We start from the raw sequence: 27,363 nt of genomic DNA, 5'->3' as shown, positions 1-27,363 counted from the left end.
CTGAATCAATATTATCTTGAACTAATAAGATCTTATTATCTTGACCTGAAGCACAATCACTGCTACACCTTGCCAGTCCTTGGGCACTCCTTGTACTCTGCTATTTACTACTGAGCACCCGTTTCACCTAATTTGCATATAACAGGACAGAGGTAGCTCAGGTACAACCCACAATCTGTGATCTCTGCTGCTGGCTTCTACCTGCTTATCATCTCTCTGTTACCCACCTGTCTCTCCTTGTGGACAGTCACACTAACAGCCAGGTCTCAGTTACGATGGCCACCCCCGGGGACATCGGCTCCTTTACTGTGTGGGACTACTTGGTATTTGCCCTGATGCTGGTGATCTCTGCGGTTATTGGGATCTACTATGCCTTCGCAGGTGGTGGACAAAAAACCTCTAAAGATTTCCTGATGGGGGGCAGGAGCATGACTGCAGTCCCAGTGGCTCTTTCACTCACTGCCAGCTTCATGTCCGCTGTCACAGTGCTGGGCACCCCCGCAGAGATATACAGGTTTGGTGCCATGTTCAGCATATTTGCCATCACTTACACCCTTGTGGTGGTGATATCATCCGAGGTCTTCTTGCCGGTGTTCTACAGATTGGGCATCACCAGCACATATGAGGTACAGTAAAACAATGGGCAGCGTTGCCTCTGCGACAGCTACTTGTTGACCCAGAGTAACGGGCTCAGCAAAGGAGTGTATCCCAAATCTGGCAACGAAATGCCCCGCATTGAGTCCTATGTTGTAATGATGGATACTGTAAAAAGTAATTATATTGCATAGGTATATGTAAAGCGTACAAAAAATGTAACAGTATATGAAAATTAAATGTTATATATTACGGGTGAGTGATAGTTACCCCCTAAGCAGGCACATGCTTAACCTGTAAGACAAAATTATCGCCGCTAGGATGGACAAGGAAGCTCTTATTGCAAGTTCACGAATAACTTCATAACTATCTAGTTAATGTTTTCCTGTTCGGTAAATATAAAGATTACACATTACTACTACCAATTATATTTCTGGAAAATAACTGCTAAATAATGTTGACTCTCATTTCACAGTTTAAAATGTTTGTTTTGATGATGTATTTTGAAAACAGACTTTCATAATCTCTTTGATTATATACTATCTTTACCTTTCTCTCCACTCAATCAAATATATATTTATAGGATATTTGCATCAGGATTTTTTTGTTGTGTATTAATTTAGCAACTCATGATATTATTATTATATTTACAGTACCTTGAACTAAGATTTAACAAACCAGTGCGACTCATTGGAACTGTCCTGTTCATTATACAAACGGTATGTAATATTTATCACTATATTCATATTGTTACTATGAACAGATGCTTATACAAGCTTGTGAATGTTCCCACTATGGAGTAAACTGGCGCTCACTGGTAGTGCTATCAGCTTGTACATAGTATGTACTGGAAAGTTGCTAGGACAGTAGTTGCTGCATAGGAAGATTTAAAACATAACAGTATACAATTTGACTATCATAATTGTGCTTATTATTGAAACCAAAAGCACATTATCATCATCATCATCATCATCATCATCTATTTATATAGTATGTTACAATGATAATTAAACCTCTATGCACTTTCTACCTATAACAAAAGGTGCAATAATTAGTGGGCATTGAGGATAAACATGGTAAGAGATAAGGTAATTCATAATAGATGATGGATAACATGATACTGGCCAGTGGCCACATATTAGTGATAATTAACTTTAGGCTTGCTCAAACATGCTTCCCAGTAAGTGACATTATAAGATAATCTACAGGCCTTAAGCTAGGTACACACTACAGGGTTTTTGTCCAATAATCGGCTAAATCAGCCGACATACGACCGCTCGTTCAAAAGTCTGGTCAGTGTGTGTAGTGACACGATGGTCGAAAGTCTGCCCAAATGGACGATTGTCGCCTCATTTGGTTGGTCGTACCATTAAATATTTTCATTCCAATCTCGTTTCCGTTGTGTAGTGTGTATAAACTTCCGACCGATCCATGCTTCAGTGTGTGCAAAGTTGCAATCATTGCTCATGACAACATGGTTGTAAAAAGTCGCTAAAGGGACATCCGCTCTTCCCTTTATCGTCTAAAACAAGGCTATTATGTATGCAGTCCATGGACTGAGCAATCGGACCATCGATCGCATGTAAAATCGATCGGCATAAAAAGTTGGTGGAAAATTCTGTAGTGTGTACCCAGCTTTAGGTACTTTCACATTCAGGTGGAAAGCTATGTAAATACAAATTATTAAGTCATGCACTTATTGTTCTGTCAACTGCAGAGTCAGACGTCAATTAGAGCACGTGAAAGAGTCAATGCAGACATATAAGCTCATTATTCCTGAAGGAATGAAAAAAAAGGGCGCTGTATATAAAAAGTTGAATAGACTAAATAATGCACATAACACACACATAAATTCAAAAACAAGATTTGATTTTTTGAATGAGATATTCTAATGAGTTTGAAATCATTGTACTTATTTGTAAAATTTTTGTACTTTACATGGCCTTTTAAGTCATTAATAATGCCAAATTTTTACACCACTTTCAGGGTGGCAATCAGAATTTGACCACTTGTCTCAATGGGACATCTTTTGTTTATCAAAATCAAAATTTATTAACATAATTATACTTTTTATTATTATGCTTTTTTTTATAAGTATATATTACACAGCGATGTACGTTAAACTGTAGATTTGAAAAACTAGAAACCTAGTCAATTCTCTGACACATATAAAATGCATGTATTAAGACTATCTATTTAAAAAGCAGTTATCAGTTTATTGGCATGTTTTATGGTAGCTTCAGATCTTTTTGTTTATTATTTTTGATGATTGCTTTTTCAGTATAAAATATTTGTACTTATGTATTAATGCTCCTGTATGTTTTTCTTGTGTAGATCTTATATACTGGAATTGTTATTTATGCGCCAGCTCTGGCACTGAATCAAGGTAAGAAAGAATATATATATATATATATATATATATATATATATATATAGTAAATTATATCCTTATAACCAGTGCTTAGACATTAGTAATAATGTGCCTGATTCAACAAGGCATGCATACTGGGCCTGATTCATTAAGGAAAGTAAGGCAAAAAATGAGTAAGACAAAAGCATGTTACAAGGGGTGCAAATTAGTTTATTATATTACACAAAAGGAAAACACTGACAGTTTTTTCATGTAGGACACAAATACTTGATAGCTTTATTTTTACAATGACATTTGAAGTTGATTTAGGACATGCATTTCCCCAATTGTAAATCTGACCCTACATTTTAAATCTACCTCCTCCTCCAATGCAACATGGTTTTGCCAAGGTGAAAAGTTACTCAATTTTTTTGCTATACTTTCCTTGATTGGAAACCAGAGAAGAAAAGAATGTTCAAAGTGGGGCACTCTCTGAACAATTGATAAAGTCTTTGATATCATTAAAACTTAATACTTTATTAATTTCAAATAAGTTCCCATTTGATGCAGATCAAAGTTGTAGCAAAACATACTTAGACCTGACACATGTATATCATTGTCTTTCATAAATAAGAAACGTAATAAATGTGTATTATCAATCACAATATTTTATTTGATTATATATGAAATCACATAGCAAGGCTGGTGGTATTTCCACCGATTTTTATTTACACTTATTTTCACTCTTTATTTTCTTCACTTCTATTGTTTTTAATATTTCGCTACAAATTGATCTGTATCAAATAGGAACTTATTTTAATGAAATTAATAAACATTAAGTTTTAATGATGTCAAAGACATTATCAATTGTTCACAGAGTGCCCCACTTTGAACATTCTTTTCTTCTCTGGTTTCCAATATATATGCTTTTAATGATGTTAATAATATAAGTGTTAATGACAACACGGTGTAAAGCAAAAAAAAATTGTTTTTTGCATTATTTTATCCACATGAAACACATTTATTAGAATGATCTTAATGTCTACTGAACATAAAACACATTTTACAGTTGCTCCTGATTACAGACACATGTAATCGCAGGATTACGAGACTGTCATCACTAGTAATCAGGACTAGCCCTGTAGGTGGGGCAAGAGATACGGCAGAAAAACAAGTAACGTTGTCATGTCTAAAGCTTGAATCAGACGTGGCTGCGTGCGCGTGAGATTGGCGCACCATTACTGTACATAGACTACAGCCCCTTCCCTGCCCCATTCCCTCCCATAAATCGTAGGCTATAGTAAGTGTCCCACACGTATGAAGATGAACTGCGTTTAGTTGCGTATGGTCCAGTTCTGGGCATGTGCAGATTTATTTCGCGTGCTATACGCACAAAAAACGGTAGATACGTTCCATGACAAATCAGGCCCATTATGTTCATGCACGACATAGACACCTTTTTCACATCTAGAAATGCAATTATTTATACTCATTTCCTCCAGGTCACCTATTCCCCACCGTTCCATCTAAGATTAATGATCTGTAATGAATAATGTGAAGGTCAAAACTTAAGATTCACTCCATCCTCTCACTGGATGGTCTTATACCCTTTATAAGACCTAGCTTTCTAATTAGAGGTATCTACTGCTGAGAGGATGGAGTGCTGCTTGTAAGCTCTGTATTATTCTCTTCCTGGCTAAGGGCTTCTAATGTAGTCTGACCATCCCGACTGCTGTTTTATTATTTGTTAACCTGTTGTTGCTGTGATGCTGTTTACTATGTTCCTGTACTTAAACTTAAAAAATATATTTTTGGAACTCAACCCTAACACCAAACAGTTTCATAACTTGAGTCAGCTGTAATCTCCCTAATGCCCTCTCCTTAAACCCATCTCATCACGTCTGTACTTGTTTTGTCTCCACTTCTTATCGGATAATATCATGGTGTTAAGGACCAATTTAACAGTTCAAAAACCTCCTTACAACATATCCATATATCTCTCCTTCCTCCTTTGGTGGTTTATTAGGGTGACTTTGACCGCAGCTATTATACTACCTGATTAAAGTGGTTTTTCTACTCCATCAAAAATCAGATCTAGTTTTTCAGGGGTTGCAAGAACCCCCACTGCTGTACCCAGTGGAGGAATTAGACTTGCACTTGCATCCAAGATATATGGAGCTCTCCCACTGTTTCAGAAGTCTTCTCTGCCTGTCTTGTGGCCATGCCCTTTGTGCCCACGGTACTGCCACCCAGAACTGTTATCATTCAGACTCTGTGGTCTCAGTAATTTGAGAGGTCTACCTTCGCAGAGACTATGACTACTATAGATTGGGCTAAGCATTCAGCAGTGTGTACCAAACATGACAACACAGATTTCCTTTCTATTATGCAACCAGACAATTCATCAAATTTCACAGTCTCATTGGGGATTTGTGCTACATTAATTCCTCGTTTATACCTGTACCTCTATTGATTAACTAAGAATAATTTCCTAACAGTATTTTAATGCTATTTACTAAACTTCAAGGTTTTATGTATTTGTCTGATTATAATTTTATTCAATCTTTGTATCTATTTCAGTGACTGGATTTCATTTGTGGGGTGCAGTTGTGGCCACTGGAGTAGTCTGTACTTTCTACTGCACATTGGTTAGTAATCTTTTTATCTCCCAAATTTTCTTTATACAGGATAACAGTTAAAATCGTGTTAAAACACACATACGCTCTCTCCCATATACATATGAATTTCTTTTACTTTTTATCTCTGTTTATCTTTGTCACATATGCAGTGATATCAGACATTCTGTTCATACTGATTAAAATAAGTTGCAGCTTTTTCCTTCTTTTCTCAATAAGGTTATACGAAGCCTCAGAAAATCTGATTGACACAATTTGCTGAATTTACTCTCAAAATTAGTGAATCACAGAACTATTATTCATTTTTATTCTGCTTGTGTATCGCAATTTGCTTCGATTCAATCTTATTTGTCAACCCATTTGCAATTTAATCGGTCTATATCCTATCATGCACCTACAATATCTGTGCGAGCAGGGCCGATGCATGCTCCCCGGTAGTCCTAGGAGCACCATTGTTTGGTGCCCCTTCTATTCTTGGGAGTGTGGCTGTACTGTGACATCATACCCCAGAGCCGTTAGCTGTTAGCTGCTGGCCCTCCATATAATTGGTGGGCTATAGTGAGGGAGCACCACTGTGAAGCTGAAGACACTGAATGAGTGATATTATGTAACTCATTCAGTGTTTTAAACGAGCCCTAAATCCTGGCTCCCTAGGTGGCTGCATAGGATTGCCTTGTGGGAGCAACAAGTAAGCACACCACAGCAAGGAAAATCTAAGAAGTGTGCTCAAAAGTAAATTTTTTTTAGTTTTTCTGTGATTTTTATTTAATGTTCAGTTTTATTTGTATTTAGAGAGGTGGGTTGATTTGTGTTTTTTTGTATTTTTAGGAAGTTTTGTATTTCATTTGTTAGTTTACCTTTTATAATGTTTCTTCAGATATTGGTTTAAGTTAATTTTCTTTTCTTTTTTTCAAATACATTTATTTTATTTTTGTATAAGAATGGGAAGGAGACTGAATGGTAGCCACCTTGGCCTTCAGACAGATGCTCCCCCAAGCCACTGCTAGCGGTGAGATCAGAGAAACAGGTCATATAGTGTTGGAGCCAATATAAGCTTAGCATTTGCTGTTACACTACCTTTGGCTGCTGCAAACATTCAGTCTTACAATGGTGAACAGGCACAGGTTCTAGCAAATGTTGACTTTCTAGACCTATAGGGCCAGTGCTTCGGTATTAGGCACCTTAAACAAAGCTTCAATCTGCCAATTTATCCATAGCTCGTGTATAATACTCCTATGTACATAATGAAATTAATTAGGATTAACATGTCTCTAAATACTGACAGGCACCAATCAGAAGACTAGCTGATTATGCCTCTCCTGGCAGGGCCAATCAGACCAAAGCACACTGGGAGTAAGCATTTGGAGCCAGAGGGAATGTTGGGAGTGTTAGTCTGAGTTTGAGTAAGGTAACAGTAACAGAGAGTGGACGAATCACAGTTTCCAGCCTGGCAGGAAAGAAATAAAGAGAAATAATGGAGAAAAATCAAAGCAGGGATAAAATGAGAGAAAAGCAAGTAATAGTGACAGAGAGATCATTGTAGAAGTGAATCTGGAACACAGAGAACCATAAAAGTGGGTTCCTACTGGTAACTGAGGGACAGTGCTAAGAAAAAAGGATTAGAAGTAACTCACCAATGAGGAAGGGGTGTTTAATTTAAATCTCTGGGGCGATGAGCGCTCAGTGTGGGGGTGTCAACCACAGATGTTTCTGGTCTGGGACAACTACTGCTTCACCTGATAGTGACCCTAGTAGTAGTGGAGCTCTTAGGAAAAGGGAGGAAGCCCGATGTGGTGGTCAGGATTAAACGCTAGTGTGTGCTGTCTGTTGCCAGTGGTGTGGGGTGGTGACTTGTGCTCAGTCCGCGGAGCCCCAGCCAACACTTAGGCAGCAGGATGTAATTGTGGGGACAAGGCAAGTTAGTTGCCTCAGTGGAATCCAGTAATTTTCTAGTGACATGGCAAAGAGTCTTGAACTGCTAGTTTGATTTAGGTTTTATCACTAAATGGTCCTGTGTAGTTTATTGTAAATCTGCAGATGAAAAGGTGCGGAGACATTTCATGCAGCTATCTGCCAACGGACCTCTTAGAGTGTTTCCTGCTGTCCTGTAACTTTGCTTAGACTTTCTCTGCCACTATCACTTCAATGTTGTTCATATCTTTCTTGACATTGCTAATATTGTTCCCATATCTACATGGGATGTGTGGTATTTAATTTGCCCTGACCACAAAGTGGCAACAATATCTAAACTATTGTCAGAGGTAACTTTTCCAATCTTTACTTAAGTGGAGGACAACCAGTGTTTAATTTATCAGTTTATGCAAGCAAGAATTTTCATTAACTATATGTGATTTTTTTGCCCAAACTGAGTAATTCTAAGGTTGCATGACAATCCTTAAATTGTATTTTTAGTCACAATGATGATGATGATAATCAGAAGAACACGTGTCTTGACCTTTTTTGGAATCCTCAGAATCATTCAGTGAGCAGTAAAAGCCATATTTTGACCCTGGCCATTGGGATCTACAATTAGCATGTTTATTTTTATCTTTAGAACTGACATCTGGTTTGTCAGGTCTTACTTATTTCCCCCAAAGGAGGCTATGATGCCTTTATATATGTTGGATCAGAGCTGACGTTCCAAGCTCTACTCCCTGACAAACTACACTGACTATTTGTGCACATACTATGCACTTGACCCATTTGCCATACTATACATGCCACGCTGAAAAATATGGTAACTGACTTTATAGATAATGTATGGCTATTATTTCTTGAATTGGTAAATTTCATGGTGCCTGTAAAGTTGTAGATGATGGTGAGCTATCAGCTGAGGTACTTTTTATAGCTTTATTTTAATTAGTCTATGATAAAGTCCACTTTCCTGTGCAGCACAATGGTTTTGTTTTTTGGGTCAAGATGGCAGGATGCTTCTCAGATGCCATTGGTGTGGCAGGCAGAATATTTTCACACTTATCACGTGACTGCTAATGGCAGTTACATTTACTTTCATGACTATTATCTCCTCATCATCACCACTAGCAGGGCCCGATTAAGGGTTCCGTCTGCCCTAGGCTATTTCAGCCATAGCGCCCCCCCTCCTGCTACCTCACCTGCCCCCTTCAGCCTGCTCACCTGCCCCCTTCAGCCACCTCACCTGCCCCCTTCAGCCACCTCACCTGCCCTCTTTAACCTGCTCACCTGCCCCCTTTAGCCACCTCACCTGCCCCCTTCAGCTACCTCACCTGCCCCCTTTAGCCATCTCACCTGCCCCCTTTAGCCACCTCACCTGCCCCCTTTAGCCTGCTCACCTGCCCCCTTTAGCCTGCTCACCTGCCCCCTTTAGCCTGCTCATCTGCCCCCTTTAGCCACCTCACCTGCCCCCTTCAGCTACCTCACCTGCCCCCTTTAGCCATCTCACCTGCCCCTTTAGCTACCTCACCTGCCCATCTGCTGCCCCTCCCCCTGAGACATTAGTACGGACTTACCTGCTGTGGAGTCCTCTCTTCAGCGCTGTGTATGACAGGCAGCTAGCAGCGATTGCTGCCAGACTGCCTGTCATGTGCTAGTGACACATGACAGGCAGTCGGGACCGCTCCTTTAGACCAGGGGCGGTCCGGACAACTCCGGATGCAACATTTAGAAAAAAAACCAAAACAAAACATCTCAACGACGCTGCGTCCCCCTGGCTCCAGTGCCCCAGGCTGCAGCCTGGTCAGCCTATTGGCTGTTCAGGCCCTGACCACTAGATACAACTTTGGAAGTAGTTTCTGAAAATATGTTGCCCAATGTAATTTTATTTTATGTAGCTATGTCACCAGAGTCTGCAAACATAAAGGTAGTTTTACTAAAGCATTTAAATAGAAAAAGTGGAGATGTTGCCCATTGCAATCAATCAGATTATTTTCCTTTTTTGAAACTTTAGTACATCTACCCCGTAGATTGCGTTGCATTGTGCACTACTGAGAATAGTTTGCCAACAAGAGATTTTAAAAATTCTAAAAAAGTTGGAAGAGGATTAAAATGCACAAGCACTTTTCTTTGCTTCATTGCCACTGGCACAGGCATTGTTTCTTTTGTTTTACTTTGTATTTAGTGGTCTAAATGTATTGCCTAGGTATTTGTACACCTCAATAGAAAATTGCACTATTCTCAAGTGCAAAAAAATATTGTGTTTTTGCACCAGTGAATGCATTGTAAAAATTACAGGATGTGAAATATAAATAGTCAAATCAGGCAATGCTGCTATGTACCAAGTGTGCAAAGAACAGAAGTGAGGATGAAGATTAGAGTAGTCAGAGGCCAAGCAACTGATAATGCCAGTTTATATAACAAGTCTTAATCAAAATTACCAGTGCCAGAACGGTTGTAAGACTATATATATGCCATTTCTTGACTTCTTTATATTCCATACACTGGAATTCTCCCAATTCTCCAGGGAGTGTAAATCGCTTCATTTCTACTTCTCAACATAATTCTTTGCACCACAAATATCTGCTGTGTGATACTGGAAAAAATGGTAAATTACAAAGATGTCAATGTTAATACTTTTCATTATTTTTGCATAGGCTGATGACCTTGGCTGTTAGAGATTGTGTTATCTTTCTAGCAAAGTGCGCTAAGTTACATTTTGATAGTCTATTTGAATGACAGTATGGTGTGTTGATGCTTGCTATATGTCTGTACATATTGTCATGGGGAATGCCATCACGAAACATGTATTCTTCTTAAACATTTAATAATCTCAGCATTTTGTGTACTGTTGGGAGCATCACAGCATATGTTGCAGAATAAAACTTTACATCTATTTCTTTCTGTGATATATGTTACAGGGTGGACTTAAAGCGGTCGTGTGGACAGATGTATTCCAGGTTGGGATCATGGTTGCTGGATTTTCTTCGGTGATTATTCGAGCTGTGGTGGTCCAAGGTGGAATTGCCCCCATATTGAATGATTCTTACTATGGAGATAGGCTGAATTTTTGGGAGTAAGTAGATTTATTGGCTTACTCCACAAAGCGCTTATGTATTTTAATGCATGATTTAAAGATTTTTCCTTTAACAAGGAATTCATAAGCAAGTAAAGAATGTACAGTATTACCGACATGAAAGTCAGTTTTCAAATGTATTCGTTAAAAGTGAGCAGGGCTAAATTAAATTCATAATTAACAAATGTTTTGTAAATAATTGTTAAAATATTATTTATTTATGTACATCCAAAAGTATTAACTTTTATATTTCTTTTATATCAACATTAATATAATGATGTGCTATGTGCTAGTTTTAATGAAGTTTACAAACTTTTTTTTAATCTATCAATTAATTCAGTAAAATTACTTTTTGTTAATGATAAAAAAAATATTATTTCTTTTAGAATCTCAGTGTAATTAAAAAATATTTCACTAAACACTGTAAATAACTATGTAAATATCATGCACACACTTGCTAGCTGCAAGTATTCCGGCATGTGTATACTTGTCCTCAGACACTTATGGGAGCAATCTCTTTCTGGTCACAACAAAATTACTTATTTATTTATTTATTTAAATATGCAAAAATGTGGTCTTTGCACACGTGAGAAAGAAGCAGAAGAAATACAAGTGGTTAATTTCATAAACAGATAGGGCAGTGCAAGTATCTATCTGCATGGATAAAAAGACAGTTATAAACACAGAAATATAATATCACAACAGGGTTGAGAAGTAAGTAACACTAATGAAAGTCCTAATTTTGCGCAAGCTTGGACCATTCACAGCACGTTGGATCAATATGCGTCACAGTTGCTTAATAGTATGCACAATCTTTTTTAAAACCTGTTTATTCAGCCAGACTCTACAAGTGAATGTAGAGTTATTATTATTTATTTATTTATATGGTGCCACAGGTTCCGTAGCGCTGGATACAGAAGCAAATAACAAATAGATGAGGTAATACATGTCAGTAGCGCAGTTGAGTGTGAGTAACTCTATGGGGATTCACACGGAGTGCAGCAAAATACACGACAGGACGTACGAGAGTTCGGAGTTCATTGAATATACTGTGTTTGAATATATACTGTATACAGCATACATATACATTTATATATATATATATATATATATATATATAGATATATATACTCAACCATATATATATATAAATATATATATATATATATATATATATATATATATATATATATACATGTATAGATAGATAGATATCTATCTCTATATATATATATATATATATATATATATATATATATATATATATGTATATAGTAGGTCGAGTTAGCCTAATTGTCACAAGTTAGTGGGATGTTGCACATTAGTAAATGTTATTTTACATAATTAGTAGTAGGAACACACTTTTAGCATGTTTCATTGGAAAATAAACCAACAGGGAAAGAATAAAAGAATATTAGATATTATATGATATTACCTAAGAATTCTGTGACTATATATATGCATTAATACTACGTACCTTTTTGTGAGTTATGGAACTACTTGGCGACTCATCACGTTTTCTTAAAAAAGTATTGATATTTTAAGTTATAGCACATTATTACATTTCAATGGGTGTTATACATTGTTATACTATAACATATGATGTCCCATGCTGTTATATACCTTTCTGTATATATCTTGTGATAATCTGGGATGTCCTAAACCATTTCTCAGCACAAACTTTGGTGAATTAGCTCCTGGGCCTTGAAAACTCTACTTATACTACTTGTTGTGTACATACAATATTCAAATATTCGTAATTTCACCAGTCGCATCTATTAAACTATTGTTAGATTGAAATGAACGGTAGGATATAAATTGTCTCCAAATGTTTTTTATAATTGTGTCTCGGTGAACTACAATAGCTTTATTTCTATTTTACATTCAAAACCATTCTTATACTTATCTCTATATTATTGGTGATTTTCTGATTTTTATTATTTTTATCTTTATCTAGCTTTAATCCAAACCCACTTCAGCGACACTCATTTTGGACCATTGTTATTGGAGGAACCTTTACTTGGACTGGGATCTATGGTGTCAATCAGTCACAAGTGCAGCGATATATTGCTTGCAAAAACATATTCCAAGCTAAATTGTAAGTATTATGTTCTGCTATGAAAATATATTCCAATAATAAGGCAGCACAACCGAGTCATTATTCTATGAGGATAATGAGCTCTTTAATATCATAACATTGCACAATATGTTTTAGGAGAGAGGACACAGCTGACAACCACAGGCTGAGAAAGTGTAGTCTTGCAACATCTTAGCTGTGATTTATGTATTCAGCCTGCACCTGTAATTAGGAAGACAAGACATATTTTGTAATGTCTGCTGTACAAGATATGCCATGAATCAGCACTACATCTTACACTTACTGTATATGTACATCACTCAGTGACCTTTACAGCAATGATTAAGGATACATGCATACTAGTTCTCAATGAGTTCATTGAGTTAAAATGATACACCTCTTATAACCTTGATAACCTCAGCTTTACTTTGTCACATTTATGTCATTACTGCATGTTTCCATCCAGTAGATAAAAAGTCCTGTTTGAAATTATAGAAAATACTTTAGCTCGAGCATCCTGTAAAATGTAAGGCTTCCTTTATTTGCAAACATTTACATTAGAATATTTTACATCTGAAATCTGCTATAATATTTTTTGTAATGCAACACTTTGAAAGGCTAGAACCTGTTATATCACTTTGTAGAGGTGTTTTTGAAATCACACGAATAAGAACAAGAACAAGTTTTACACAGAACTTAAAATTGGCTCATTATGCTTCTAACAATGGAGGACATTCATCAAAATACATGTTAATGTTCTAATGAAAATAGATCACAAAGCTCAATAGCACATTATAAATTGTTTAAGTTAGGTTGTAACAAAGAACAAGTGTGTTACATGGACAGCAAATTGGGGAAAAAAAATATTTTACTGATTAAAGTAAAATATATATTTAAATTTTGTTTAAATAAAGATTTGTAGATCTAACATATAAATGGGTTATAATGTTCCTGTTATTATTATGTTGCCTAGCTACATCATTTGAATAATACCATTTTAACTTCAATAGTATTTTTATTAATTTTCAAAACTTAAGGGATACAGAAAGCAAAAAGAGAAGGTTGTACGGGAAAGACACAGTATAAAAGGGGGAGGGGTACTTACTGGGGTAAGAACACAACAATATAACAACACTAATTCACCTTATCAAGGAGGTAATTAACTGCCATAGGGAAATCACTATATTTACTGAGACCCAGAAACTTTTGGTTCTGTAACTGGTTGGGACTCTATAAGTGAAAATTCTGGGGGTTGGGAGATAGAGTTAAGGTCAGGAAGCAGAGCCCCCTCTCCCTCAGTAACAATAATACCATTTCCTATCATCCTTTATAAGGTCAACTGTCCTTTGAATGCTTGCTGTTGGCAAATGACTAATGTTTCTGTTACTAAACTATGCTAAGAGATAAACCTCAATACATTGTAGGTGCACACTGTATGATAAATATATATTCAATACATTCCAAACTATTGTACATGCACCTAAAGGAGGACAACCTGTAATGACATTCAGCAATTAACTTGGAGTTATTGCTGTGAACATTATGAACAACTTTTTCAAAGTCACACAATGTACACAGCCAGACACCTTGATTTTGCAAGGTTGCACCTCCATATTCCACCTTGACCACATTAGATTGTCCTCCAGAGTTCCTCTCCACACTGGTAAGCACCGTTTATCAAGTACATGTGTACCTCTATGTATGGAGAGGAAAAACATGTTTAGGACGTGCTCTGTGTCATATAAAAGTCCAACCTCCTACTCTTTCAGTGTAATAACATTTTTTTTCTAAAATACTACACTACTTGTTTATGACTTTAGTAAACCATGAGCATAAAGAGTCATGGGGGTTGTCTATATTAAATGTGGCACTTTTGTGTGTGAAACATTTATTACATCGCTGAGAGTATACCTTAAAACGTTCTTCTCTGCTGAAGACCCTGTAATAAATCTGTCCCAATGTAATGCACCCTGTATAATAAAATAAATAAATAAATAAATAACACCCTCTCACAAATCCTCAACCAGCCTCAATGCTAAGCAGCCTATGCAGTTTTCTCTCCTTTGCATAGTGAATACTAGCACAGACAGAGGCCAATAAACTTTAATACAAGATACCACGAAACCCTTGTTCACTGCTTTATTAAATATACAAAATAAAATCTTTCTGCGTCTGTTACAGTCCAAATGAAAGCCACCACACTTTACTGTACAGTCAAAGTGAAATAAACAAAGTTGGGGGTCCCCGTTACTCTTCTTCCGTGCCTGCCAATCCCAAGCATTTTCCCACTCTGGTCGGTTGGGATTAAACGGTGGTAAATGTAATTCCCAGGAAACCCCTTTGACTAATTTTGCTTTGATTGTTCCTGGTGTGCTGGTTGGTAGTTTTTATTGGGACTTTTGCAAAGGGGAATGGCCATGCATAGCAGGTATCACCCTTGCAAATACGCCATCTGCACCCCTTTATCTCATTACCATAATCTTGCTCCACAAAATTAAACCTAGTTACTGCACTGCTCTATAAAGAAGGGGCAACGATGCACCTCTTCGGTACTTCAGTGGGAATGCATTCATCCCACCCAACTCCTGCGTTCTGCCTCTGCAAACTTTTTTTCTCCATAAATGTGTCCATTCTGCTCCATAAATATATGTATCCTGGTTAAAATGTAGCCACAGTTGCACAAAGCTGTATTTGCACAGTAGAACGTCTGTTTTACCTTCAGTAAATGCCCTCCTATGTGTAGATTAGGGTGAAAAATTAGTATTTTCAGAGAGTTTCACTAAAGCTGTTTTCTTATATCTCAAACTGAAAATAGCCAAGGCTTGGTTTATTTAACTTTATATTAAATATGAAATTTATGATGACTTTATTACTCTGCATTAATTAGCATATGTCTTTATGTATGTGTAGGTCTTTGTATGTGAATCTAGTAGGACTCTGGGCGATTCTATCCTGTGCAGTCCTAAGTGGATTGGCTATGTATTCAATATATAAAGACTGTGACCCTTGGTCTGCCAAGTTTGTAACAGCACCAGACCAGGTAAGAAACATTCATCTAAAGCTAGGCTGCACTGAAACAATAACATATATTTTCTTTAGGTCACTCATTAGCTAGATGTCATAACTATATATAAAACATATTTAATAGTAAAAATACCCAACTTTGTAAAGTATCTCATCAATAGTCAAAAGAAATGAAATGATAGAATTGAAGTTTATGATTATGCCAACAGTACCCTGAAGCAGGACAGAGCCAGTGGTGGATCCAGGGGGGGGGCGATAGGGGCGATCGCCCCCCCCCCCCCCTAGCAGACACTTGCTGCCGACGGCTGCACAGTATGTGCAGGTCCGTCCAGCCGTGACAGGCAGGGACAGTGTGCTGCCCGGCTGCTCTGACTGTGTTTAAAACACAATCAGAGCAGCCGGGCAGCACACTGTCCCTGCCTGTCACGGCTGGACGGACCTGCACATAGTGTGCAGCCGTCGGCAGCCTAAGATTTTAGAAAGGGACGGGGCCTAACACCCCCCCCCCCCCCCGAAATCGCCCCGGGTACAGTACTTTTCTAGATCCGCCCCTCACAACGTTCATTGCTGTTCCTTTATATATATTTTTCCTAGCTTATTATGTGGCCAAAGAGAAATAGTATTAAATCATAAAATATATCTTGTCATATTTTATTTTAATTGGCTAGGTGAAGTATATTCATACAAATGTACAATTGCTGTGATAACATTTAAATGATATATTATTTTACTTAATTTTAGCTGATGCCATACCTGGCACTTGACATTTTGCGGGACTATCCAGGACTTCCGGGACTGTTTGTGGCATGTGCATACAGTGGAACCTTAAGGTAAAGCTTTCCATTCATTCATTACCTAACTTACCTTATGTATGCAGGTTTTTACTGTTTTTATTTTTGTACTCATTTGTTTCCTTAGTACAAAACTGATAACAGAAGGTGTTATTATTGTGAAATGCATTTATCACTCAGTTTTGCATAATATCTCTATGAACTCCTAGAAAATGTTTAATTTTTAAGTCACATTACCATGCCTCTAGATGCCTCTTGAATAATGAATAACCAGGTTCTGCTCATATGTGGATTGTTATTTGGCAAACTGTTTAATTATAGCAGTTAAATGACCTAGAAGTTCATGCCATGGCAGAAAATATTGGAAGGGCAATTCACACAATTATTAAAGTAAAACAAAGTTGAATGTTTATCGTGAAGAGTAACTAAATATAATACTAATGGTAATATTTATTGTGTGTTCCAGTACTGTATCATCCAGTATAAATGCTTTGGCTGCTGTTACTGTCGAAGATCTCATCAAACCTTACTTCAAGTCTCTCAGTGAAACCAAACTGTCGTGGATTTCCAAAGGAACAAGTACGATGACACTTGATATGATACACTGTAATATACTGTACTAAAACAGTGCTATCACCTGCAATATGTGCTGTGTATGGAAGGATATTATTGTATATAATAAACAACAATAAGTGCATGATACATCAACTAAGTATTTAGAGTTGACACTGTTGTAGTCATTGTGAGTGAGTACACTCTAAGGACCTCATTTAGAGTCGAACGCAAAGTCCATTTTAGGTGCATCCAAAAAAAAACACTATCACGCATGTGCAGAAAACACCAAATCCGCCTGCATCTTGGACGCGATTAACACTTGCGACGACTTGCGACTCACTACGAGAGAAAGAGAGGAACTAGGAATTGTGAAGGCGTGAACATGTAAATACATCCTAGTCGCAGTGAGGCGCAGACGCAATACACGTCAAAAAGGGCTAAAGCTGTGCGGCAGGAATTAGGTGGCACAAGCAGTTAGCTAGCTGCAGGAACTTCTCGCAGCTCGATAGGGTATTACGAGTGGGACGGAACTGGGGTTGCTTGCCACTCGTAATATCCTATCAAGCTGCGGCACACTCCCACTCCTACATTTCTTACACGGACTTTGCGTCCGACTCTAAATGAGGTACTAACTGAGTAATTGTGCACCTAAGAAGTTGTCCATTTACAACCGCCACATCCATTATTTTAGTGGGAAAAATTAGTGGCTGGTAAAGGGGCAATAAAATAATAATTTAAAAAATTGTTCTATATGCCGTCCCTTGAACAGCGCTGCCATAGACATTTGCTTATTTTACCTGTATGGTAAATGCAGAACTAATTAAAATCTTATATAGCATGAAAAAAATTGTATGATTTTATTTCATAAATCAGTGGTGCCCAAGCCTTTTTCATTTAGGACCCAAAGTTACTTTGTAACATTTACATAGAACCCCTAGTGTCAATGTGTAACTTTTCTGGAACCCCCCCCCCCAAAAATAAATAAATAAATAAATAAATGGAATTTATTGCATATCAGATGAGCTGGAACAGATTCCAAGTGCATCTTTCTTATAGATATTTGTTTTACAAAGAAGTCTGTGTTTCTGTAACCTAAAAAATAAATTCCCTTTTTGTAACAGCTTTTTACATCAAGATTGGTGAAATGTGCAAATGGTCAGCATAGACTTTTTTTTCATGCATATAATGTATTTTTCAAACCATATTGCAATAGGACATATGTAGAGTAAATATAATACAGAGCAAGAAAAGAAAATTCATCAGTTATTGCACTAGAAACCCTGTATGATTCAAATAACTGGGAACTGAGGTGACTGTCAAATTGAGAAAATGAAATATATTCCTTTGTTATTTCATAATTCAGAGTCTAACACCTGTATATCCAATACTGTATTTACAGCATTGAAAGCATGTGACATTAACAAGCTTATTGGTCATTTGTGCACTCTCTCAGGTCTCCTGTACGGTGGTGTTTGTATCGCCATGGCCGGCTTGGCATCCATGATGGGTGGCTTATTACAGGTAATGGTTTATCATTTATATAATGACACTGGAAAGCAGCATATGTATGACTTCTAATAGTACTTGTCCAGAATAACATTTTCTTTATCACATAAATACACATTGAAGACCTATGCTTTAAGCAGCATACATATTGCAAAAAAAAAGAAAGTTGCATGGTTTTCAGAGGCTAACATTTAATATATTTTTCAGTTTGTTTTTTTTATTCCGATTGGCTTATTTAATTTATTTGTAATATTGAAATAAATATATATACAAGTAGAGTGTGAATAATAAGATAGCCACACATGCAAACTTTGTCCATAGACATACAATTAGTTTAAGCACTAATCCTAAAGCCCCTTAACGACTGGCCTGATTCAGTAAGGAAAGTAAGGAAAAAATAGCAGTAAGTTTTCTCCTGGACAAAACCATGTTACAATGCAAGTGGTGCAAATTAGTTTATTACTTTGCACATACTGGCTGTTTTTTTTCATGTAGCACACAAATACTTTGATAACTTTATTTGTACACTGAAATTTAAAGTTGATCTAGGACATGCTGTATTCCAACTATAAATCTACCATCATATTTTAAAGTTACATCCCCCTCCAATGCAACATGGTTTTGCCAAGGTGCAAAACTGTTTTTTTTTTTTGCTTTCCTTTCCTTAATGAATCAGGGCCAATGCATTGTGTTGTCCTTTATGCTCAATAGGAATTATTCTGATATAGAGGTCATGAGAAAGTCATTAAAACGAAAATTGTACCAGTAATATGTGCTGTAAATACTTGTTTTAATTTACACAATACAAACTCTATTATGAACTAAATTGTAGGAACTTCCTCTACTATCAACAATAATGGCATTTGTATGTTTACAGGCGGCTCTCTCCATATTTGGTATGGTTGGAGGCCCATTGCTGGGGCTTTTTTCTCTAGGAATCATCTTTCCCTTTGCAAACTCAATAGTAAGTACGAATGTATGAATGTGTTAAGTGGCATAGGGATATACTAATGAAGTCTGCTCAATAACTAAGACCCCATTCAGGCACCTCTGTCAGTAATAAGGTTCTGATTTTGTCAACGTTGTACATTTGGGTATGTTAGTATACAGATAAATATGCATTAATTGCGATGTTATTTACTTACATACTCTGTTTTAACATTTCTTCTGATAAGTACACTGCCCCCTGCGCCTATTAACTCCTATAAATTCTGCCCATTCCACCCTTTTCTGAGATTTTACCTTTAACCTTTGCGTACATTTCCCTGATCCATCTTTATCACCACCACATCATCATATTTGCCCCTTTCAATATATATCTATTTCACTTTCCTATATTTTTTAACTCACATCACACCATAATCTGCTCTTTACATAATCTATACATCACATTTATTGTAACAAGTGCATCATGTGCAAAACATTGCTTGGGTTATCTAAACGTTAAAGCTTACACAGCACATGCACATTTCTGTTTTATTACAAGGTTATAGTATGAGTTATGCATAAAAAAGTCTGGCAGCATTATCTTTTGTCATTTATCTTTTGTTTATTAGTTTAACTTTTAAAATACAAGAAAAATTGTGCTTTATTGCAGTTAATACTGGCTCTTCAAAATGTGGTAATATTATTATGATCAGTTCACACTGACATTTTTTGATTAACATCAAGACAAGCTTCTTAATTTTATATAAATACCATAAAGCTGGTTTAAAAGACTATGTTTAACAACCATACTAGAGGGGTAACATAAGACAGTTATCTCACTCCTTTTCAACATTATGATATGTCCTGAGAAATATTATGAGACACTAATATGAAATTGATATATAAAATACTTTTTTGTATTGCAGGGTGCTGTGGTCGGTCTCCTGGTCGGATTTACTGTTTCATTATGGGTTGGGATTGGATCTCAGATTTACTCACCTCTTCCAATAAGAACTTTACCCAAAATCCTGTCTACACAGGGCTGCAATTTCAGCACTATGGACTCCAACTGGACTTTAATAACAACTGCCCTTCCCACAATGACAACCATAGTTACAGAAGCACAAGTCAGTGAAAGGTATGTCTTCTACCCAGACCTGGTGATGCATGACATGAACTTTTATAAAATGGAATGAGACATTGAGAAATAGGGAAGCATATATTACATTGCTTAGGCTTATAAAAAGGGACGGGCCCATCAAAAGGATTAGAGGTTTAGGAAAATGGATTAGTCTTAATTAATCTTAATTGAACTGAAAGTTTACTTAATAAATAAGCACAAATAAGTAAATAAGTACAAATAAATAAATGCCAACACTTCCTTCTTTATTTGATTTGGAAACACCTTTACACAACAGGTGGTGATGCACAGTTATATGGCTCCAATGGGGAACTACTGCTGAACAGTGGAAGACAGGCATTATGTAGGCCTGATGTCAGTGTACTTGTGTATCGTGTGTATTTATATGTACAATGACTGGTGTGTTACTGATATTGAACAGACTTGGTGTAGTTTGGTTGCATTATGGTGTCTTCCAGGTACTATATGTACTTGTACATATAGAGCCCGAGTCATTAAGGAGAGCAAAGCATAAAAAAGGAGTACCATTTGCACCTGGGCAAAACCATGTTGCATTGGAGGGGGAGGTAAATTTAAAATGTGGGGACAGATTTATAGCTGGGGTAGAGCATGTCCTTGATCAACATTAAATTTCAGTCTAATAATTAAGTTATTAAGTATTTGTGTGTTAGATGAAAAAACAACCAGTATTTAACTTATCCGCAAAATAATAAACTAATTTGCACCCCTTGCATTGAAACATGGTTTGACCCAGAGAACATTTACTCCTTTTTTGCTTTAATGACTCAGGCCCATAGTATCTTATGGACCTATGAGTCTGATCTTGTTAAATATTTATTATGAATTATTACTTTTTCCCCAGACCTGCCCTGGCTGACAATTGGTACTCAATGTCCTATTTGTACTTCAGTACCATTGGTACCATCATTGCTGTTGTTGTGGGAATAATAGTCAGTCTGTTAACTGGTAAGACACATTCTACTTTACAGTTTAAATACTTTAGATAATACTGTTACATGTGTACTGTTTTAGATTTTAGGTGTAAGGGTTTAGTGCATCAAGTTTGATTATTTGTGCCTATCTGGTAGTAGCCATTTTTTATACATCCTCAGCTAATTATTAATCATAAAAATAATACTTCTGCCATAATTTTTATGCTTACCTTTGTTTATCAGAGCAGCCCACTTATGAGTTTATGGGACCCGTACATGTGTGACTGGTAGTAATAGCACCTAAACCACATTTGTGTACATGCAATGTGATTTATATTGTTTTAATGGCCGGACATACTTTTGAAGGAATTACATTTTAGTTAACCTGCCAGATGCAGTAGACTCCATATTAATGAATTGCAATTGAACTTTAAGGAAAATAGATAATCTGAGGCAAAAAGAAAGATTGTTTTGAGCTAACAAGCACTGCTTTGTGCTGTGTGCTTCTGTTGTCCCATTAAGTCATTAGTGGACACAAGGCAAATGTCACATTATTGGACCCTTATGTCTATTGTCTAATACTAGATATGTGATTAAATATTCAGACTTATAAATTAGGATGATGTTAGGACTATGTAAAGGTAAGAATTATTACTATCAGGTAACAGTTCAGTTTGACATTCTTTTTTTCATCTTTTTTAATTGGCCCAAGATATTAATATTGCATTGGCCAAATGACTCAAATGGAAGAGAAGACTCTCCTCTCTGAAATAAGGAGTCTATTGTCTTCCCATGACAACCGGAGGTCAATATAGTCTAACAAAGAGCCCCCTATACTGTTAGGTCCAAGACAAATGTCCATTTTTCCTCTATTTAAACAACCCTGTGTCAATGTTGCCTTGTCTTGCACCCCATCCCCATAATCTGTGATGTATAAAAACACTGACACAACATATGTGCTATATACTTTAACTTCTAATTTTGGACAAAACCTAATAAAAGTTAGTTAAAAATAAAAAATGAATAAATAAACTTGTGTATTCCATATACTGTGAAAAAATAGTAGCTAGCTTTTCAACAAATACAAGTCACCTTATTTTCTGTATACATTAATGTGAAGTGAAAGTCATTGTCAAAATAATTTTACTCTGTAGTCAAATGCAAAGGGCTATTTCTATCAATTATTTTGAACCAGATTTTTTTTACAATTAGATAAAAGTGAGTTGTATACTTATTTTACATCCCACAATTGCATTGGAATGTTATAATAAAAAATATGTTTTACACATTTTTATGCAAAAATCATAGTTGATAATATGGTGGCCAATGTTAAACATGTATTTCTTGCACAGCTTTGTATGTACATTTCTGCTCTTATTTAACAAGAAATTCATATACATAAAGAATCTGCACTATGAAAAGATAATAATTATGAATATGATCTGTATTTTGTGCAACTGGTTTAGTATTTGTATTTATTTGCTAACTGTTTACACAATGAATATATTATTGTCTTACAGGAGGTTTAAAACAAAATATAAGCCGGGACTTTCTTTTAACATCCCAAGACTTCTCTTACCTTAAGCTTCCGTTCCTTTCCTGTTGGGGCAAAGATGTAAGTATGGTGATAAGACATATTGTAGGGGATGTTTCTGAAAAGTGGTGTAAAAGTAACTATGCAAAATAGGTGCTGTAACCCAAGGCAGCAAATAAAAATCAAAACAAATATGTTTTTATTCAAGTTGTACTAGAAAAATTACAGAATCTTAAAGTTTGCTAGTGGTTACAATTCCAAAATGTACGGTTATGGTAAAGAATATATACCTGATTTGCGAAGTATGAGGAAAAATATGAATATGTACTTATGGCAATGTAAATGTTTAAAGGGATATACTTTTTTTTCGATATGGTGAAAATATAAAGATTTAACATGTCCAGTAGGAAAAAAACCCAAAAGAACTGTATACGTCAGACCCGCACTGCTCTCACGAGGAATCCAACTTGATTTAGCAGATTGAGTGGTTATACAATGCTAAAGGTTGTACTATGTACTGAACTCTGAGTACTTAGTAATCAGTTTGAAACCAATCACAAGAACTGATTACAATAGTGTGATGACTATATCTGGTAATAGTTAACAAGGTGGGACCATATTGACAAGCCTTTGTTACCTGTGCACCCTCAGCCAATAGAAGCATTGGAAAAGGAACATGCATAAACACTTTAAATAGCATCCATTTCGGATGGATTATAAGCCCTCTAGGTAATTGTGTTTTGATACTTGTAATATTTCGGTGGTAGTCATTTCATTGGCACTTACAATGCCGACACACTTTACACCGACGAAAAAATAACAATTACTATTCCAGTTACAACCTCCAAATAGTGACTTTCTCAAATATCTACAGTGACAAATCACACCACTTTTAATGGTCAGCGTGAAAACGGCACTTTTAAAGCGGCAATTGGTGGACCCACCGCCTGTATAATGTAATCCAATGAGTGGGTCCAGCCATTGCCGTTTTAAAAGTGTCGTTTTCACACTGACCATTAGAAATGATATGATTTGTCACTGTAGATATTTAAGAAAGTCGCTTTTTAGATGTGGAGGTAATTAAAAATGCCGAAAATAGTGCCTGTCTCTTATATGGTAAGTCGATATTTGGAGGTTGTCGCTGGTATAGTAATCATTATTTTTTCGTCTGTGTAAAGTGTGTCGGCATTATAAGTGCCGAAAAATCCTACCATAACCATAATGTTTATATTCTTCTCTACAAAAATGAGCCATTGCAGGGGCAAGTGTAGAGCTAGAATTTGCAGCTGAACTTTAGAGCATGGTCAAGCCATGAGCAAAACACATGACCATGTTTGCCTATTCAGATGTTCTGAACATGAGTTAATATCAACTACATACACTGAAAGAGTATACATGCTTGTACTGGTGATATTTAGGAGTAGGTAAAATATACACAAAAACGTTTTTTTGTTTTCTTTAAATGTGAATATTGCAGTATGAGATTTTACATAGTGTAATGCACACTTGCTTATCTTTATGTATCGTGATTTATGTTTTATTAATGTTACTTATGTCACCTTTTTTGCAGAAGGAGAAAGTTGAAGTATTGAATGTGAAGCCTTATGATGCTGATAGTTATGCAGATAAAGGGACAGACAACCCTGCTTTTACTAATATGGAAATGTACAGCACGGACAAAAATGAGAAAATGAATGGAATTCATGCATAATACTTGACAGAACTCTGTTGTAAAGTGTGTTTAATATGAAGAAGAGAGAACAGAAATGGACTGATTGTCTAATATGGTTCTTATGAAGCCGGGTTGGGGAAATCATCAAGAGCACACTGAACTCCGGATATCTTACGTAGTGTTACACTTGCCCTCTTGCCCTCATAATATGTATATATGAAATTTATAAAAAAAGAAATTCACAGTGTAGTGACTTCATATACAGAAAATGTAAACAAACAGGAATGCTGCTGTGATTGCACACAGATTGTCTCAGGGAAGACACCTACATAAATAACCTTTGGACTTGCTCTATGTACAGTATAATACATTTTGCAAACTGAAACCTGCACATTTATATCTTTGTTATAGTGGTTCGTCGCCACTCAGTTTGTTTTATAAATAAAATATGAATTGATTCTTGTTGTGCTTGTACCTTTGTAGATCAAGTACAGTTAAGCCTTTGTAATGCTCCATTAATAAGCCTTTTAGGGTGATGAGCTGATGTGGTGGTTTCATGAATGGAGAAAAAATCATGTATCTAGGTAAACAATTATTCTTGCAGATATTTAAATTATTCCAAAAATGATAAAAACAGTGGTCACAGTGTCAATTGTTTATATTTTATTAAAATGACATATATTGTGGGATGCTTTTTGCTGATTTACAAATAAGGGGTATTTTCCATTCAAAAGTTACTTACAACGACTCAATCCGGGCCTGCCCGAACATAAAGGGTGTGCGGACGGGGAATTTGGCGAGTGAGCTCTCTCTCTTTGCGGACGATGTCCTTCTGACTCTCCTGCAACCTGAGAAGTCTCTCCCTGGACTCTTTAGCATACTACATCATTATGGCCAACTCTCAGGGTACAAGATCAATATTACAAAATCGGAAGCTCTCCTCCTTAATATTCCCTCCCCTGAAGGACTGGTACTCACCTCCCGCTTTAACTTTCGGTGGCAGAGAAAGAAAATTAAATACTTAGGTATCTTCATTACCGACTCCTATGACTCCCTCTACCGAGAGAACTACCCGGCCCTCTTTGCTCAAATCTGAATTGCTCTCCTGGCGCTCACTGATCATTTCGTGGCTGGGTAGGATCAAGATGAACCTCAAGATGTCAAGATGAACCTCCTCTATTATTTCCAGACCCTTCCTGTCCGAGTTCCCCTTTCGGATCTGGCATCTATCCAAAAATGTCTCTCAAGGTTTATCTGGAACGGCCGGTCTCCCAGGATTAAGTTGGCTCTCTTAAAGAGACCCACCAGAGGGGGTGGTAGGGGTTTCCCGGATTTGAAAATTTACTATTGGGCGGCTCATCTGAGCCAGATCGTAGCCTCCTTTGCCCCCCCCGCGGCACTGTCATGGGTTGACATCTAATCCGATTATCTTAATTTTCCAATTTTGTCCTGTATATGGGGTCTCACAAAACAAATTAGATCTCCCCTCACTTCCCAATGCCCTACCCTTCTATTCTCAGCTGCAATATGGGAGACCTGCCGACCCCATCTCAAGATACCAGTGTCCTCTCTTACTGTCCTACCTCTTTGGGGTAACCCTGCCTTCTCTCATGGGCTCTCCTCCACCTTCTATGGTCCCTGGGTCACTGCGGGAATTCGATTTGTTGGAGACCTACTATCTCAAGGGGCCTTTATCTCCTGGGATGGCCTACGTTCTAAATATCCAAGTCTCCATCCTAAATTCTACGAGTATTTCCAATTACGACACTTTGTGGGCTCTCTCCTTGGGGGGGCTCCTCTCCCCCCTCTTAGGTCTTCCTTTGAATCTCTATGTCTCTCCTCACCCTTGGGTAGGGGCATGATCTCTTCTATCTACAGCCTGATTCTCAATGTACTCCTGCCCCCGGGGGGTAGGCATGAGAGGGAGTGGGAGAGAGATCTGGGCCCCCCCCTGAGGAGGACTATTGGGAAACCATAAGGGACCAAGTTGCCACCAGCTCTATTTCCACTTTGGTGAAGGAGAACGCATATAAAGTATACTATAGATGGTACTACACACCTGATAAACTCACTAAAATGTTCCCCTCTAGCTCTCCATTATGTTGGCGGGGTTGTGGCCAGACGGGCTCCTTTTTACATATTTGGTGGTCCTGTCCTAAAATATCCTCCTTTTGGGATCGGGTTAGGACCCTCCTCTCCTCCCTCCTCCCGTGCCCCGTCCGGAAAGACCCATGGTCTTTCCTTCTCTGTTACCCACTGATTGATGATGATAGACAGTCTGCGAAATTGGCCTCTCATGTCCTGGCTGCTGCGAGATGCCTAGTAGCTTAGTCTTGGAAACAAGCTGAACCCCCCACTATGGCGGCCCTGCGATCTTATATCTGGTTCATTGCCCGGATGGAACAGATTACATACCACCTACATGATAAGGATGATAAATTTCACCAGGTTTGGGCTCCTTGGCTCTACTTATAACCCCTTACCTCTTGTACCAACTCCTTCCTCCTAAAAAGACTCCTTACGTTCATAAGTGGCCTGACTCTTGGATTTTGATGCTGCTTCCCTTCCCAGAGAATCTAAGTAGTAATCTCTATTGAAACGCTTAGGTCCCCTTTTCTAATTATTTGTTTCTCCTCT

At 37.1% G+C, this 27,363-nt stretch overlaps 1 protein-coding gene across 1 annotated transcript; it reads left to right on the top strand.

Moving 5' to 3' along the window:
• Positions 1–201: 201 nt before the first annotated feature.
• On the top strand, positions 202–25,817 carry LOC142150061 (sodium-coupled monocarboxylate transporter 1). Its single transcript, XM_075205308.1, has 15 exons — positions 202–626; positions 1,248–1,313; positions 2,929–2,980; positions 5,525–5,592; positions 10,413–10,567; positions 12,525–12,665; positions 15,555–15,684; positions 16,410–16,498; positions 16,926–17,038; positions 18,468–18,535; positions 19,398–19,484; positions 20,374–20,585; positions 21,451–21,554; positions 23,041–23,135; positions 24,625–25,817. The coding sequence occupies exons 1-15, from the start codon at positions 276–278 to the stop codon at positions 24,763–24,765; spliced, it is 1,872 nt and encodes a 623-aa protein (XP_075061409.1). The 5' UTR covers positions 202–275; the 3' UTR covers positions 24,766–25,817.
• Positions 25,818–27,363: the final 1,546 nt, after the last annotated feature.

The sequence above is a fragment of the Mixophyes fleayi genome, chromosome 4, assembly GCF_038048845.1.
Source record: "Mixophyes fleayi isolate aMixFle1 chromosome 4, aMixFle1.hap1, whole genome shotgun sequence".
Taxonomy (NCBI): Eukaryota; Metazoa; Chordata; class Amphibia; order Anura; family Limnodynastidae; genus Mixophyes; species Mixophyes fleayi.
Note: the sequence above shows the minus strand (reverse complement) of the source record. Positions and strands in the feature narration are given on the sequence as shown.

What these genes read in the sequence shown, in the direction of transcription:
- LOC142150061 (XM_075205308.1), top strand. Translation starts at nt 276, where the DNA reads ATGGCCACCCCCGGGGACATCGGCTCCTTTACTGTGTGGGACTACTTG. An exon ending in TTGTAACAGCACCAGACCAG is followed by an intron (nt 15,685 to 16,409) that starts GTAAGAAACATT and finishes ACTTAATTTTAG; the next exon opens with CTGATGCCATACCTGGCACT. An exon ending in GAAGCACAAGTCAGTGAAAG is followed by an intron (nt 20,586 to 21,450) that starts GTATGTCTTCTA and finishes CTTTTTCCCCAG; the next exon opens with ACCTGCCCTGGCTGACAATT.